This window comes from Aythya marila, assembly GCF_965140915.1.
Source record: "Aythya marila genome assembly, chromosome: 1".
Classification (NCBI taxonomy): domain Eukaryota; kingdom Metazoa; phylum Chordata; class Aves; order Anseriformes; family Anatidae; genus Aythya; species Aythya marila.
The window spans coordinates 1590065-1605875 of record NC_139042.1 but is presented as its reverse complement, the minus strand read 5'-3'; the positions used below and the strand labels follow the sequence as shown (position 1 = coordinate 1605875).

The window sequence follows — 15811 nt, the reverse complement described above, 5'->3', positions numbered from 1 at the left end:
GTCGTGTGAGATGTGTGAACAGTTTCAGAAATCCCTCGTTTTACACCCAAAACTCCAAGCATCGCTAACACAGCCCCAGGCGCCTCCTGGGAGCCTACCTGGAGGTAGAGCAAGCTGGAAGTCTCCAAGTGGGTTTCTCCTAATTAGCTCCACCTGATTAGTACAAAAATTTGGGCAAAGCCACGCTTTGGTCCTCCTCCACAAGCATTTGAGGCTGTTTCCACACTGCATCCCACAGCCACCTCCCTTCTCCCACCCTCCCAGCTTTGCCAGCTGTAAAGACAAACAACCCCTTAAAGTCCCCAAATCACCATTTCCATCCAGCGTGCCCCAAATTTATCCCAGGCAGATCAAAAATAACACCAAAAAACAGACAGTTTGCAACAAAAATAAATAAATCAGCCACCCCCCAAATCCTGCACCACCACCGTGTTCGCCCCCAGAGGAAAGCTGAGCGATTCGGGGAGGTTTTTATGGCCTTGCTTTTGGTTTTAAGGTCCCGATGCCTGCCACGGCATCCTGCTGCATTGATTTTTTGCTCCCTGCAGGTTTTATTTCTGCTCTTTTCCACCTTTTTTTTGTCTCTTCTCGGAATAAACTTGTCTCCTCTTCCAGCCAGCCGGGTGCTGCAGCCAGCCAGAAGCCATTAGGGCAGCGCTGGGGGGGGGTTTCGACTCCGTGAAAACCCGCTGCCGTTTTAAATATCGTTTTTATTTATTTATTTCTTTATTTCAGTCCTTTGGCTGTCCAGGAGACAAATTATCCCAGCCCCGTGCACAGAAGAAAACCTTTTGGGCTCGATCGCACCAAACGCAGCGCCCGGCCGAGGGTCCGATCAACATCGGCCTCAAATTAATTAAATTTTCAGCCAAAGTTCAACCTAAGAAAGTCTTTTTTTTTTTTTTTTTACCAATTTATGGCCGAACAAATTTTACCAATTTATGGCTGTAAAGCCAGCGCTGGAGGGAGGGGAGGGGAAAGGTTTTTATAGTAAAAAGCCGGAATCGATGATTTTTTTTTGCCTTAAGGGCTGCCGAAAGCTTAATAAACATCTTAATTATCAGCCCATATATTAATTCTATATTAATATTAATTATCACCCCGCTTATAAATAACATGACCGGGATTTTAATGCCTGCATGGTGGGAATATCCACAATTTATATGTGTGTGTATGGCTTTTATGGACGAGGAGCAGAGGATAAGAGGAGCTGGGTTTTGGGGCTGCCGCCCCCTCTCCGTCACCCCAAATTCGTGCTTATGGCACCCACGGGACCCCCACCTGTGGCAGCAGCAGCGACAGACCCCAAAAAAAAAACCCAGCACCCGTGCAACGAGCTCAGTGTTTTTTAGGGTTTTTTTTTCCCCAGCTTTTCCCCACGGGCACCGCAGGGGGGATTAAAGCTCGGGGAGGTCGGGGAGGCTCAGGGTTTGGAGCCGCAACCTCCTCATGGATCCCCCGCTCCTCCCAGCCCTGCTTTTTTTTGGGATTTCGCATCGGGAGAGGCGAATCCCACCCCAACCCCTATCCCACAGCTGCTTTTGGGGCCGCAGGCGATGCGGGGGCCGCATCCGCAGCATCCCCTCCCTGCACCAACATCCCCGGGGCATCCTTGCTGGCGGCACCACTGTGCCCAGCGACCCTAAAACCCGATCCCAAACCCATTGTGGTCCTTTGGGGACTCTGCAGCTCTTTAGGCCGCGTTCCCCGAGCAGGACTACAGCTCCCGAAACCCCGTGCGTGCGGGTAGGGACGGGCAGCGGGAGCAGAGCGCAGCCCTTAGCGGGGACCCGCCGTGCTGCTGCCGCTCGGTGAGGGGTGCCCAAGGGGGTTTTTGGGGTTTTGGGAGGGTTTGGGGGGGAACTGGGATGGGGAGAGGGAAGGGGAGAGTCAGGGGGTGGGGTGGAAAGGGATGGGGTGGAAAGGGATGGGGTGGAAAGGGATGGGGTGGAAAGGGATGGGGGATAGGGGGATGGGGAAAATGGGGAGGGGGTAAAAAGGGGGTTTTGGGGGGTAAAAAGTGATAAAAGTGCCCGGGAATGGGGTTTCAAAGGGATGGGGGTCCTAGGAGTTAGGGTAACGGGGGATAGGGGTGCTAGGGATGGGGTACGAGGGGGTGGGAGAAAAGGGGGTGGTGGGATTGGGCTGGGATTAATGGGGTGGGGGTGCTGGGGGGGGGGGGATAAAAGGGGATAAAAGTGCCAGGGATGGGGTTAAAAGGGGATGGGGGTACAAGGGGGTGGGGTACAGGGGGATGGGGATATGGGGTGGTGCTCGGGGCCCCGGGGAGCGATGATTTCACGGCCTCGTTAAGGACTAATTTCCATCCAGGCAGGGAAAACAAACGAGCAGGGACCGTGGAAAGTTACCGGGGGGGGGATTAAGGGGGGTGGTTACCTCCTCGGGATGATAATCCCTAAATCCCGAGGAGATTATAGGGGCACGGAGCAAGGTGGCCGGAGCTCTCCCCGCCCGAGCGCTCCCTGGATTACCAAACCCCAAAAAGGGGGACAGGGAACGGGGTGCAGGGGAAGAACAGGGAGCTGCTCCCCTAACCCCACTGTTTCCACCTCGACCCTACAGATCCCAAAAACCTCCCCGTGGCCATGGCGTTGGTGAAGAGCGGCTGGCTTTGGCGGCAGAGTGAGTGGGGAGCTTTGGGGTGCCGGGAGGGGGATCCCGGAGAGGAGAGGAGCCCCAAGAGCACGGATGGGGCCGTTCCGCATCCTACAGAGCAGCACGGAGGCATCCTATAGGGGTTTTTTTTGGCAGCTTTTTGGGGTTTGGTCCAAGCGCATCGCCCAAACCACCTGGCCGCGCCGTCGGGGTCGTCGCCGCCGCCAGGCGTCCCCGGGGGGGATTTTGGGGACGGCGTTGGCTGCACCCCAAACGGGGAGGGGCCGCCCCGATCCTACAACCAGTGCTCGATCCCTTTTAGGCTCGATCCTACGGCGCTGGAAGAGGAACTGGTTCGTGCTCTGCGTGGACGGCAGCCTCCTGTACTACCACGACCAGACGCAGCGGGACATGGACGGCCGCCTGCACCTCAAGCACGGCTGCCGCGACGTCAGGGCCGGCCCCGAGTGCCGAGGCGAGCAACTCCCCCCGGCCCCAAAACCTTCTTCTGGCCCCAAAACCTTCTGGCCCCAAAACTTCTGTCCGCAAAACCCTCGTGTCCCCAAACCCCCGTGTCGCCAAACTTCGCGTCCCCGTCTTCATGTCCCCACACCCCGTGTCCCCAAACTCCCTGTCCCCAAACCCTCACGTCCCCCAAACCCTCGTGTCCCCAACCCTTCTGTCCCCAAACCTTGTGGTCCCCAAACCTTGTGGTCCCCAAAACCTTCTGTCCCCGAACCCCGTGTCCCCAGACCTCCTGTCCCCAAACCCCCATGTCGTCCCCACACCCTTGTGGTCCCCAAACTTTGTGTCCCCAAACTTTGTGTCCCCAAACCCTCTGTCCCTCCCCCATGTCCCCAAACCCTCATGTCCCCAAACCCCGAGTCCCCGAACCCTTGTGACCCCAAACCCTCGTGTCCCCAAAACCTTCTGTCCCCAAACCCTCGTGTCATCCCCAAACCCCCCCGTCCCCAAACTTCATGTCCCCAAACCCCCGTGTCCCCGAACTCCCTGTCCCCAAACCCTCATGACCCCACACCCCGTGTCCCCAAACCCTCGTGTCCCCAAACTCTCTGTCCCCTCCCCGTGTCCCCAAACCTTGTGTCCCCAAACCCTCTGTCCCCAAACCCCCGTGTCGTCCCCACACCCTCGCATCCCCACACCCTTGTGGTCCCCAAACTTTGTGTCCCCAAACCCTCTGTCCCTCCCCCGTGTCCCCAAACCCTTGTGTCCCCGAACCCTCGCGTCCCCAAACTCCCTGTCCCCAAACCCCCATGTCCCCAAACCCCCTGTCCCCATCTTCACATCCCCCAAACCCTCGTGTCCCCAAACCCTGTGTCATCCCCGAACCCCAAGTCCCCAAACCCTTGTGACCCCGAACCCTTGTGACCCCAAAACCCCGTGTCCCCAAACCCCGTGACCCCAAACCCTCGTGGCCCCAAACCCCTGCGTCCCCAACCCCTGTGGCCCCAAACCTCATGTCATCCCCAAACCCCCGTGTCCCCAAGCCCTCGTGTCCCCTAACCCCGCATCCCCAAACCCCTGTCCCCAAAACCCCGTGTCCCCAAACCCTCCCCTCCTGTCCCCAAACCCCCATGTACCTAAACGCCGTGTCCCCAAAGCCCCTGTCCCCAAAAATCATGTCCCCAATCCTTCACGTCCCCAAACCCCATGTCCCCAATCCCCCTCTACCCAAACCTCGATGTCCCCAAAGCCCGTGTCCCCAAAGCCCTGTGTCCTCAAACCCCTTGTCCCCAAACTTTGTGTCATCCCCAAACCCCCAGTCCTCAAACCCTGTCTTCAAACCCCAATCTCCCCAAACCCGTGTCCCCAAACCCTCGTGTCCCCAAACCCTCGTGTCCCCAAACCCTCGTGTCCCCAACCGTCTTGTCCCCAAACCCTTTGTCATCCCCAAACCCCCGTGTCCCCAACCCCACACGTCCCCAAACCTCGTGTCATCCCCAAACCCTCGTGTCCCCTAACCCCACGTCCCCAAACCCCTGTCCCCAAAACCCCTTGTCCCCAAACCCTCCCCTCCCGTCCCCAAACCCCCGTGTCCCCAAAAATCATGTCCCCAAAAATCGTGTCCCCATCCTCCCCGGCCCCAAACCCCTGCATCCCCAACCCCTGCGTCCCCAAACTCCCTGTCTCCAAACTCCCTGTCCCCAAACCCCCATGACCCCAAACTCCCTGTCCCCAAACCCCCATGACCCCAAACCCCGCGTCCCCAACCCTTTGCTCACACCCAACCCCCGAGCTCCCGACCCAAGCAGAGAAGGAAACCCCAAAAAACCCAAACCCCAAAATTACGAGCGTGGCTTTTGGGATGAAAACCCAACCCGCTCCCTTTGGGCAACCCCGTGGGGCCTTATAGGACACCCCTACCCCTCGCTGAGCCCCTCCCTGCCCCGTGACCCCAAACCCCGTGTCCCCAAACCCTTTTTCCCCTCCAGACGTGCAGCCCCCCGAGGGGAAGAGCCGCGAGTGCCTGCTGAGCCTGGTGCTGCGGGACGCCTCCAAGACCTCGCTCTGCGCCGAGAGCGAGGACGACGCCGTGTAAGCACCCGAATCCCCTCACCCTACAATCATCCCGACCCTAAAAGAGCCTCGGTGGTGTGAGAAACCACCCCGCGGCCACCCGCGAGCGCCCGTGGCCGCGTTTCCATTTGGGGTTTGTCGGTAAACGGTGCCAATCCTTATGGGATCGGGGCCGTGCCCTGCACGGGGAAACACCCACGGTCAGCTCTGATCCCTTTTTATTTTTATTTTGGGGTCAAAACCCTTAAAATAGGCTTAAAGGGGATGAAGGAAAGTGTTGGGATCCTGATCTTGATCACAGCTGGATGGAAACTCCCCAATTTTCCGCTTTTCCCCCCGATTTAGGCATCATTTCCCTGCCTCACGCAGACGGGGCGTCCCCACCCCAACCCCACACCCCGGCTAATTAGGAATTAATAATTAACAAATCCAGATCAGCGGGGGATTTGTGGGATCAGGGGAGCCACCGGGTGTCCCCCCCCCTCAGCCCTCTTCCCTCTGCTTCGTTCGCAGGGCGTGGAAGTTGGCCCTACTGGAGGCGAAATCCACCCCGGTGAGGCTCCCACCACCCCAAAACGTCCCCAAAAAGGGGGTTGGGTATTAGGGAAGGGGGCTCAGGCGGCCCCAAACGCAGCCCCATAAATGTGGGGGTGAGCCCGGGGGTCTGGGCTGATCGGTGCCTCCCCCATGGGGGTGAAGGGATGGGGGCAGATTTAAGGGGATGGGGGAAAGTTAAGGGGATGGGGGCAGATTTAAGGGGAATGGGGGAGAGTTTAGGGGAATGGGGCAGATTTAAGGGGAATGGGGCAGAGTTAGGGTAAAAGGGGAAGAATTAAGGGGATGGGGACAGAGTTAAGGGGATGGGGTCACATTTAAGGGGTTCAGGGGCAGAGTTAAGGGGATGGGGCAGACTTAAGGGGAATGGGGCAGAGTTTAGGGGAATGGGGGCAGATTTAAGGTGATGGGGACAGAATTAGGGGAATGGGGGAGATTTAAGGGGATGGGGACACATTTAAGGGGTTCAGGGACAGAGTTTAGGGGAATGGGGCAGAGTTAAGGGGATGAGGACACATTTAAGGGGAAGATGGGCAGGGTTATGGGGATGGGGTCCCAGTTAGGGGGATGAGGGACAGAGTTAAGGTGACGGGGACACAGTTAAGGGGTTCAGGGGCAGAGTTCAGGGGATGGGGCAGAGTTAATGGGATGGAAGAAGAGTTTAGGGGAATGGGGGCAGAGTTTAGGGGAGTGGGGTCACATTTAAGGGGTTCAGGGGCAGAGTTAAGGGGATGGAAGAAGAGTTTAGGGGAATGGGGGCAGAGTTTAGGGGAGTGGGGTCACATTTAAGGGGTTCAGGGGCAGAGTTAAGGGGAATGGGGGCAGATTTAAGGTGATGGGGACAGAATTAAGGGGAATGGGGGAGAGTTAAGGGGATGGGGACACATTTAAGGGGAAGATGGGTAGGGTTATGGGGATGGGGTCCCAGTTAAGGGGATGGGGACACAGTTAAGGGGTTCAGGGACAGAATTAAGGGGAATAGGGGCAGAGTTAAGGGGAATGGGGTAGAGTTAAGGTGATGGGGGCAGAGTTAATGGGATGGAAGAAGAGTTAAGGAGAATGGGGGCCGAATTAAGGGGAATGGGGCAGAGTTAAGGGGACGGGGACACAGTTAAGGGGTTCGGGGACAGAATTAAGGGGACGGGGCAGATTTAAGAGGAGCAGGGGCAGAGTTAAGGGGAACGGAGGCAGCGCTTAGGGTGACGGGGACCCCAAGAGCAGGGAGGTGATCGGGGTGCCTCAGAGACAACTCCCCACGAAATTTGGGCACCGTGAGCATCCCGCCAGCCACTTGGGGAAAAAAAAAAACCCTTCACATCCCGGGGTGCCGGCCTCGTGTCCCCCCTTTTTCCAGGTGCACGTCTACGACCCCTACGACGACGACTACTACCAGGCCGTGCCCATCGACTCCCACCAGACCGCCTACATCAGCTCGGGCCACTACGGCCACCAGTACGGAGGTGGGTGGCCCCGGCACCCCGCTCGCCCCACAAATTTGGGGTTTGGGGGCGCCAAATTGGGCTGGGGGGGGCCGGTTTGGGGATTTTGGGGAGGCTGAGAGCAAGCCGGGTGCTACGGGGACGGGGTTTGGGGGATGAGGGTGCTCGGGGGGAGCCTCGGCGCTGTGTGTGTGTGTGTACGGAGGGGGGGGCGCCTTTTTGGGGTGCCCCCTCAGCCCCGTTTTGCCTTGCAGCCCCCGGGGTGACCCACGTCATCGTGCGGGAGGACCCTTACCGCGTCTCCGGGGACCAGATGGCTTTGGGGCTGCTGGCGGGGGCCGCCACCGGCGCCGCCCTGGGCTCCTTCATGTGGATGCCGTGCTGGTTTTAACCCCCCCCAACCCCACAAGACGCGGCCCCTTCGCTTCCCCAGCCCCCCCCCAAACCCGGCTTCTGCATCCCAAAACCCGCACGCGGCTCCAGGGACCCCAAATCCCCAAATCTGCCCCCCCCTCGGCACCGCTCTGCACCCCAAAACCTCCAGGGGCCGGGAGCAAAAACCTTGGGGTTTGGGGACGGTGGGAGGGGTGCTGCCCCCCTCCCCCAAGCAGTTTCCAGGAGGTAGGTGACATTTTCTTGCAAAATTGCTATTTTATTTCATTTTATTTATTTTATTTTATTTTATTTTATTTTATTTTATTTTATTTTATTTTATTTTATTTTATTTTATTTTATTTTATTTTATTTTATTTCATTTTATTTATTTTATTTCATTTTAATTTATTTTATTTTTTGAGGGTTTTTGAAGGGGACCCAGCACCGCAGCGGGATGCTCAGCGCCGCTTTCCCCCGGAGCAGGGGGGGCTTTGTGGCACCAAATCTCCCCCCCCTGGGGCACCGGGTTGGGACACGGGCACCAAACGCTGAAAATTGGGGCCAAACCCTTGGGAATTGGGGCCAAAACCCCAAGGATTGGGGCTGGAAGAGCCCCCGGGCACACTGGGGGGGACGGCACCACACAGGGGACACGCAGCACCAAGGTTTTTGGGAAGGGGAAGTATCAGGGGGCGAGGGCGCCGCTCGCTGGGCCCCGAGGCCCAAAAACCCTTTTTGGGCTTCAAAAAGGGTTTTGGGTGTGGGGACGGCCACTTTTTGGGGTCCCCAAATGCGGGGCGGTGGCACCGAGGGGGGTCTCCTTTCTGCGTGGGGCAGCACGAGGCGGACACCGGGACGTGGCCCCTCGCCCTGAAGCCACCTCTGACGTGAAACGAGGAGCTCGAGGATCACAGAACCAAGAGAAAAAACCCCAAATCTAGAAACCCCAAATCTAGAAACCCAAAATCTAGAAACCCAACAGCGCCCCGGTTCCTGCTTCAGCTCCTGGGGGGCTTCGCTTTCTCTGCCCCAAACCCCCCCAACCCCTCTCCTCCACACCAGGGGTCAGGAACGTCCCCAAATGTCCCCCCCCGGCCTCCCTCGCGTCGCTGCTGCTGCTGCAACCCCCGTCCTGCGAAGCGCCTCGAGGTTTGGGGCAAAACCAGAAAAAAAAAACCCTAAAGGCAAACGAATAAAAGCGGCCGAACCCAGACCCAGCTCTGCGGGCGCGTGAGGGTGAGGAGGGGGCAGCGGGTCGGGGGGATTCAGGGGGTGGTTTTGGGGGGGACGTGGGACCGGGGGAAACGTCCCCGGTTTCTTTAGGACCTCGCTGTGGGGTCCCCAGGGCAGCGGGAGGCACGGCCCCAAACTGGGACCAGTGGGGCCAAGCCACCTCCGCTGGGGACCCCGAGCCACCAGCCCGCTTCTCCGCCACCGCTAATTAGTGCCGATGGAGCCTCACCGCTAATTAGTCCCTCACGGTGGTAGGGTCAACGTGAGGGAAACGCCCGAGCGCCCAAAATTGCTTTTTTATCCCCAAATTTAGCCTGGGAAATGGGAAGGGGGTCGGGAAACGGCAGCTCCTGGAGACAGGAGCCCTGCGGGGGCAGCAGGAAAAGCCCCAGCAGGGTTTTTAGCTCCTGGGATTTGTGGCCGTGGTGGTGCTGAGGATCCCAAAATCCATCCCCTAAAAAGCTGCATTTGGGGTTTACGCACGGCGGGGAAGGAAAAGGGGGCTAAAAACGGGGGAAAAAGGAACCCGGCTGCAGTCACAACTCAGGGAAGAAGAGGCTGAGCGCCCTCCAGGTGGTTTTGGGTCCTGCCTGCCGTGCTCACCCCACAAGCGAGCATCTTACACCTTCAATACCCACCCCCTGCTCCTCTTCCTTTTGGGGTCGGCGTGGAAAAAGGGGGCTGCTGCTCCAGGCAGCCCCCTCCCCGCCTCGTTTCTTAAAGATTTGGGAGCTGGGAGTGAGGCACCAGGGCGCTGTGCTGGGAGGGGAGAGGCTGCCAAGCCTGGGGCCAGCCCAAATTTACCTGGCAGCACCCGTCTAAATCAAGAATTGACCCTGCAATGGGACGAACGCTCCCCATCTGACCCAGACCCCAAAGAGAGAGAGAAAAAAGAGCCGGAGCTTTCCAATGAGACAGGGATTTATTTAGTTCAAGCGCTAAGGATTTCGTCGTCGTTTCATATTATCAAACAGAGCTGAGGTACCAGTGACATTCCGACATGAAGAAAAGGAACTTTTTTTTGTTTTTTTTTTTTTTTTTTGTTTTGTTTTGTTTTGTTTTTTTCCCCTTTAGAACAAATTTCTTCCACTACTCGGATTCAAGACAAAAAGTGAGGGATGGGTAGCCGCAGAATGGACTGTACAACAATCAAGCCAGAGCGGGGAGGAGAAAAGAAACAGAGCAGAAACCTTCGCTGTTTTTTTTTTGTTTGTTTTGTTTTGTGGTTTTTTTTTTAAACAAAGTCGTCGCAACAGAAGCCTGGTCCCATGGTCCCTACCGGCCATGCTGATGGAGCAAAAATCAAACCAGAAGCCAAAAAAAAAAAAAAAAAAAAAAACGAAGAGACAGATGGCAGGAGGCATCAGGGCGCAAGCAAGTTGCAGACTGCTGCTCCTGTGCTCGCCTGGGAGAGGTTTTTATTTTGGGAAGGAGAAGGGCAGGAGGGAGCCCTGCTGTCGCCTTAAGCACTGGCTGCAGGACCAGCAAAATTGAAACCCACCTGGAGGTGCTGAGCAGACCTCGGGGACCAAAAATTCGGCCTCGTGCCTGCAGCCACCGCGGTGTTGGGCGCAGCCCCTGCAAGGGTTTTGCTCGAGGGTGGTAACGGGGACGCCTCCCGAACCTGATCACCAAAACCCACATCCCCGAGCCAGCGCCCTGCAAACCCAGTGCTTAAAGCTCAGAGCTGCGAGGAAACGTCGGGTTTGGGTTAGGCCAGAGCCCAAAAAAAAAAACAAATGGAAGTGGTCGTGGAAAGCAATGGAAGGACCAACGTGGGGAAAAAAAAAGCAGCGAGATGGATGGTTTTCGCACAGTTAGGAACAGGACAATACAGGAAAAGTAGCCAGGTTTCCTTCCCCTCGAGAGTTTCTTTTAAATAAAGAATGATCCTTGGTCACATATCGTTGATGTTTATTTCAAGACATGCCACGTCAAAAATAAAAGCACTTCCACATCTCCTTCTGCCTTTCGCTTATCGGTGTGCAGAGCTGCTCTACACCCAGGGCAGGGCACGCGCCTGGCGTTCGTCTCGGGAATGAAGAACTCCAAAAAGCTTCCCGTGCCCGTTTCCCGGTGAAAATTGATGAGGACGATTCCCTTCCCTTCCCCGGTTGGTAATTTTAGGTGGTAGAGGGGCAGAAGGGAACGAAGGAGGAGCCTGAATATTCGCTTGCCATTGTTCCCGGAGTGGCAATCGCAAGCCAGGCTCGCCCCAATTCCTTCCTGCACTGCGACCCAGCCGTACTCGCCCAGCAAACAAGGTATTTACAGGTTGTGTTTAGGAACTTACACAGCAACTTCACAATGACTAGTAAAGGTTAAAAGGGTGCACTTCGAGCGTGCTCGCTTCTCTGTGTTTCATCGGGTAGCTACATCGCGCAACGCCAGCGAAGCTCTACACGGATTCCTCAGCAACGAAAGGGAAAAAAAAAATATATATATATATATACTGGAAATCGTAAAAAAAAAAAAAAAAAATTAAGCAAGGAAATAAATATCGAAGAAAACCGGTTAATTGTAAGCCTAGTTAAATAGGAAACTAAATTACTCGTTATTCACCCAAACTATACAGCTCTAGTGAAAAAAAAACTAAACCTGACTCGGAAGACGGAACGTAAAAAAAAAAAAAAAAAAAGCTAAAAAAAATAAATCAAGGCATTAATCTGCATAACCGTAAGTTGGTTTCCATCCTACAAGTCCCTTCCTTTCCCTCTACGCTCTTCCAGCTACGTTTCTGCGTGGCCCAAGTCCCCTTTGGCCGCCCCTCTCTCCCCGTCCCCGCCTGGCCTGGCGCCGCTCCGCGTCCCTCTGCCAAAAGAAAAGGGCCCCAGGCAGGGCTCGGCGGCGGCCCCCAGTCCTGGGGTAAGGTTTTTTTTTCCCCCTTATCTTTAAAAAAAGAAAACTCAAAAAGCAGCAAACTCCTTCTCCCCCCAGCCGCGGCTGCCCCGCTCCGCTCCCACCCGGCGGGCAGTCACCGTTCGGTCGGTGGCTCTACCTAAAAGGAAAAAAAATGCTCTTTTTTTTTAAAAAAAAAAAAAAAAAAACTCATCTTGCACTCCAAGCCTCTTTTCTTTTGTTTCCTGCAAGTGTTTCGCTTTCCACCTTTCCCCCCCTCACCAAAAAAAAAAAAAAAATCCCTTCGCAAGCCAGCCACCCCCTGCGGGACGCCGCCTCGCCACCGCGCTCGCCTCGCCTCGGCCAGAACTAAAAGCTCCCGGCAGCCCGGCCTGCTCTCAAAACCCCCCCCCAAAAAAAAAGCTCCTGGGTTTTGGAAACCCCTCGGACTACCCTGAAGGATTTAGAGCTTGTTTTTAGTCGCCGTTGTCTTTTATTAGGGGTTCAGGCCAGCGTTTGCTTCACCCTCCGCCTGCTGCCTGGCCCTCGCCGGGTGTTTGAGGTTTTTGCAAGCGTTTCTTCCGCACCTACTGCTCGTCTAAGCCCAATTCAAAACTTCCTGGGTTCCCACCGTTTCAAAGTGCAATCTCGTTAACATATTAAAAAAAGGAACAAATATTAAGAAATTGTACCTATTCTTGTTTGTTTTTTTTTTTGTTCTTTTTTTTTCTTTTTTTTTTTTCAAGTTATAACTAGAATACGCTGGAATATTTTGGCTTTTTTTTTTTTTTTCTTATAAATAAATGAAGACACTGACATTTTTTCTTGGTGTGGGTGGGTGTGGGTGTGTGTGTGTGCTTGTGAAGCTAATAGATCATCTCCACGAGACAGCCAGCGATGATGAACTGCAATACGTTATTACTGAAAGGGGAAGGTTCAAGCCAATATTCACACTGCAGTCAATGAAGAGTAAAAGGGAGGGGAAGCTGTGATGTTCTGGAGAAAGGGGAGAAGCCACGTGGTATTAGCAGGAGCAGCCTCCTTCACTGACAGGCTGCTCTTGAGGCTTTTCCAGTTTGATGTCGATCACTGGAAGGAGTTAAGTTAAGGCAAACAGAGTTCAGCTCGCTCTCCCTACCTGGTTTTGTTTTTTTTTTACTGGGATTTTCGGCTCAGCGCCCCCCGTTTCCCACTAAAACGCTTCTTTGTGCTCTCAAAAAGACCAGTTTCAAACCAAAATCCACGCTGCAGGTTTCTCTTGTCCCGGCACCGTTCCCACGAGATGTTTAGGGACACGGCAGGGTCAGATCCCATCCCAGAAAGCCCCCGGGGTCCTTTTTTTTTTGGAGGAAGCTCACCTCTTAAACTCCTGCTCCCCTACATTTCGCCCCAGCTGGGCAAATAATCTCTTCTCGGGGCTGTCTGCACCCAGCAGGAGGGGTTATTTTATTTATCTAGGGGTTATTTTATTTTATATATCTATGTCTGCACCCAGCAGGAGGGGTTATTACGAACAGGAGCCCTGTTTGTGTGGCTGCTTTAAACCTGGCCATGTGCTGAGAGCTGGAGATGCTCAAAACGAGCCCTGGCAGCTCCCTCAGAGCACGGGCAGCTCGAGATCCTTCAGCTCTGTGACAAAACCCTGTGGAAAATCCCCCCCCTAATCCCAAGGCAGCTGTTTTGGAGACGATCTCGTCGAGCTTTTGCTATCTGCAGCCCGCAGGACGCTGGATTTGAAGCGCCCTGCTGAGCCTCCCGTGTAGGGACCGGTGATCAAACCCCGACAGAGCGATGCTGCAGCCTGCCCTCATCCCCTCCTTAACGAGGGTGGCTGCTCGTTAAGCTTTTGGTGACCTGCCTGAGGAAATAGTTTTGGCAGGAGCCCATCTCTGGCTCCTCCACCGCCTCTTTTCACCAAAAAGAGGAGAAATTTGTAGCCCAGCAGAGCAAAACGTGGGAAGAAGCTCAGGAATTTCACCTTCAGAGCTACACCGAGCAACCACGGCCACTCCGCTTCATCTCTTTGTACCAAGCTCCTCCACATCCAGCCTGTCCCAAACCCACCCAAATAATCCTTTTTGGCTGCACCCCTCTGCACCTTCCCGTCCTCCTCCCTTCAGTTTTATCCAGCTGTCCTCGTTTTCACACTCCCTGCCTCCTTCCCTTCACCCCAGCAGCCTCCAACCCTTACCTGTCGCCCCTGCCTTCCACCTCACCGAGCCTCACTCGAAGCTCGGGGGCTGTTTGCCTCGGTGCCCCTCTTTTTTTTTTGGGATGTCCGTGAGCTGAGTGAGGCTTTCACCCCCCTGTTGAGGGCAGGGAAAGGATACTGTCTTCTCTACTTTTGTCTTGTGTGCTTTCCATGCCAGGCAGGGCGGCTGCCACGCGTCGGAAAAGCTGCAAAAAAAGAAAAAAAAAAACAAAAAAAAAAGACAAGGAACAGATCAAAACAATCGGACTTTAAGATGTGCACCCTGCTTGATCCAGCTCAAACAAAGAGCCGATGCATCCTTCCGTGCTGCTGGCACCACAAAGCCTGGCACCAAACATAACCTTTATTCCTCGTGAGCGGCGGAGCAGGGTTTTGTTGCCGGAGATGAAATGTTGCAGCCTGCAAGCACCAAACCTTTCAGCATTTCTGTGTTTCTGCTGCTTGGAAGCCTGATTTCTGGCACGGATTTATTACCCAGACCCCAAAACTTGCCCATATTCAGCCTTCGGACCCCCACGGGGCAGGATTTGTAAAGGCAGTGGCCAGGCTGGCACCACAAAAACATCAGAATAGGGCCCATAAGCAATGACAAACCCCAAAGTCGCCCTCCAGGCTCCGTGTACGTGTGGCTCAGGCACCCAAAAGTCAGAAAAAACACCTATTTTTCCAGGAATTTGCCCAATCCTTTCCTAGCACCCTCAGCTTTTGGTATCCTCTGCATCGTTATCCTGTTCCCAGCCCCAAGATGGGTGTAAAACAGGACAAAATCAGGTGCCAGGGGGCTCCTGCAACCCCACAGGAGTCAGGCACTCACCCACCACTTGAGCACGGTGCCTAGCGATTGCCATCATCTCCCTCAAACCTGCTTTGGAAACCATTTCCAGCATCCTCGCTCCTTTTTCCACCAGCAGCAACGCACCGAAACGGAGACCGAGCCTAGATTATGGGTCTGGAGGAGCCAAAACTTGGTTTATTTTGCTGATTTCAGCTCAAATTTCAAATGATTTCAAAGCTCAGCGTTCCCATCCAAGCGTCACCCAGCCTCGACGAAGAATTTAAGCGAATTCAGTGAGAAAATAAGGCAGATGTGTCTAAATTCCAGCTGCTGAAGTGTCTTCAATAAATCCCCCAAGCTTTAATAAAGCTCCCAACTCCACCACGTGTGGGTACAGAAGGCTCTGACCCTCCCCCTTTACTGAGCTCTGTCCCTAAAATGACTTCTACTCCCCAAATATTCGATATTTGGTGATCTCAGGCTCATTTTTATGGACTTTGTGAGGCCCTCCATCCGTTTTAAGGATGGGTATGGAGGTTTGGCAGAGTCCCGTGCCTAAATGAGGATGCTCGCTCCACATCTCTGCCCTGACAGAAGGAAAAACATCTCACGTCTCTTCTGCTTGGAGATCCCAGGTGGAAACAGCACTGCAGGAAATAGTTTTGATCACGTTTTTAAGCGGGGACATCACCGTTTGTGCCCCCTTTTTACAACGCCCAGCACCAGACCTTTAAAAAAAAAAAAGCCCTGAGATGCTGGGAACCAAGCGGAATTACTGCATTTAGACAAAACTGCTGACAGAAAGGCTGTTTAAAATAAAATAATCCTTTTTTTTTTTTTTTTTAACATTAAGGCCAGGAATAAAACCGACGCCTTCAGCTGCACTTCTCCCCTAAACTACTCGAGTAAAAAGAGGAATTTGGCAACGAGGAGAAATCAACTTTCTTTCTTATTAACCTCCTGCTTATCAGCCACGGCATAGGCGAACAAATCCAAGTAGGGGAACTTTAGGATGGGCAGAAAGCTGCCTTTCTATTTAGGGACCCCACTGCTCCGCAGGACCCGTGCCAGCTCCCTTATCTCCCTGGAAAATATATTTGTGCATGTGTTTGTACACACAAAATGCACATTTTGGTGAGGATTTGTTTTTTTTTTCCATAGCAGGAGTTAAATGCAGCTGTCTGAAGGTCTGAGAGCCACACGAATCCTATTCCCCAGAGCCAAGGGAGA

The 15811-nt window shown here is 54.4% G+C and overlaps 2 protein-coding genes across 3 annotated transcripts in view; one reads left to right on the top strand and one right to left on the bottom strand.

Annotated features, from left to right (window-relative positions):
• Positions 1–1772: 1772 nt before the first annotated feature.
• Positions 1773–11409, top strand: PLEKHB1 (pleckstrin homology domain containing B1). The gene is made up of 8 exons (XM_082777103.1): positions 1773–1811; positions 2584–2643; positions 2939–3091; positions 5070–5172; positions 5668–5707; positions 7064–7169; positions 7403–8759; positions 9831–11409. The coding sequence occupies exons 2-7, from the start codon at positions 2607–2609 to the stop codon at positions 7537–7539; spliced, it is 576 nt and encodes a 191-aa protein (XP_082633229.1). The 5' UTR covers positions 1773–1811; positions 2584–2606; the 3' UTR covers positions 7540–8759; positions 9831–11409.
• An 886-nt stretch (positions 11410–12295) lies between these two features.
• Positions 12296–15811, bottom strand: part of RAB6A (RAB6A, member RAS oncogene family) — a 44315-nt gene continuing 40799 nt past the window's right edge. For both annotated transcript variants that reach the window (XM_082777084.1, XM_082777083.1), the window contains exons 7-8: positions 13925–13991; positions 12296–12683 (exon numbers count right to left, since the gene is read on the bottom strand). In XM_082777084.1, coding sequence (XP_082633210.1) covers positions 12619–12683; positions 13925–13991 — 132 coding nt within the window. In that variant the 3' untranslated portion in view covers positions 12296–12618. The remainder of the gene's footprint in view (positions 12684–13924; positions 13992–15811) is intronic.

Coding starts and splice junctions, on each gene's coding strand:
- PLEKHB1 (XM_082777103.1), top strand. CDS start 2,607: ATGGCGTTGGTGAAGAGCGGCTGGCTTTGGCGGCAGA. Junction 3,092..5,069: donor GGCCGGCCCCGAGTGCCGAG/GCGAGCAACTCC, acceptor TTTCCCCTCCAG/ACGTGCAGCCCCCCGAGGGG. Junction 7,170..7,402: donor CTACGGCCACCAGTACGGAG/GTGGGTGGCCCC, acceptor TTTGCCTTGCAG/CCCCCGGGGTGACCCACGTC.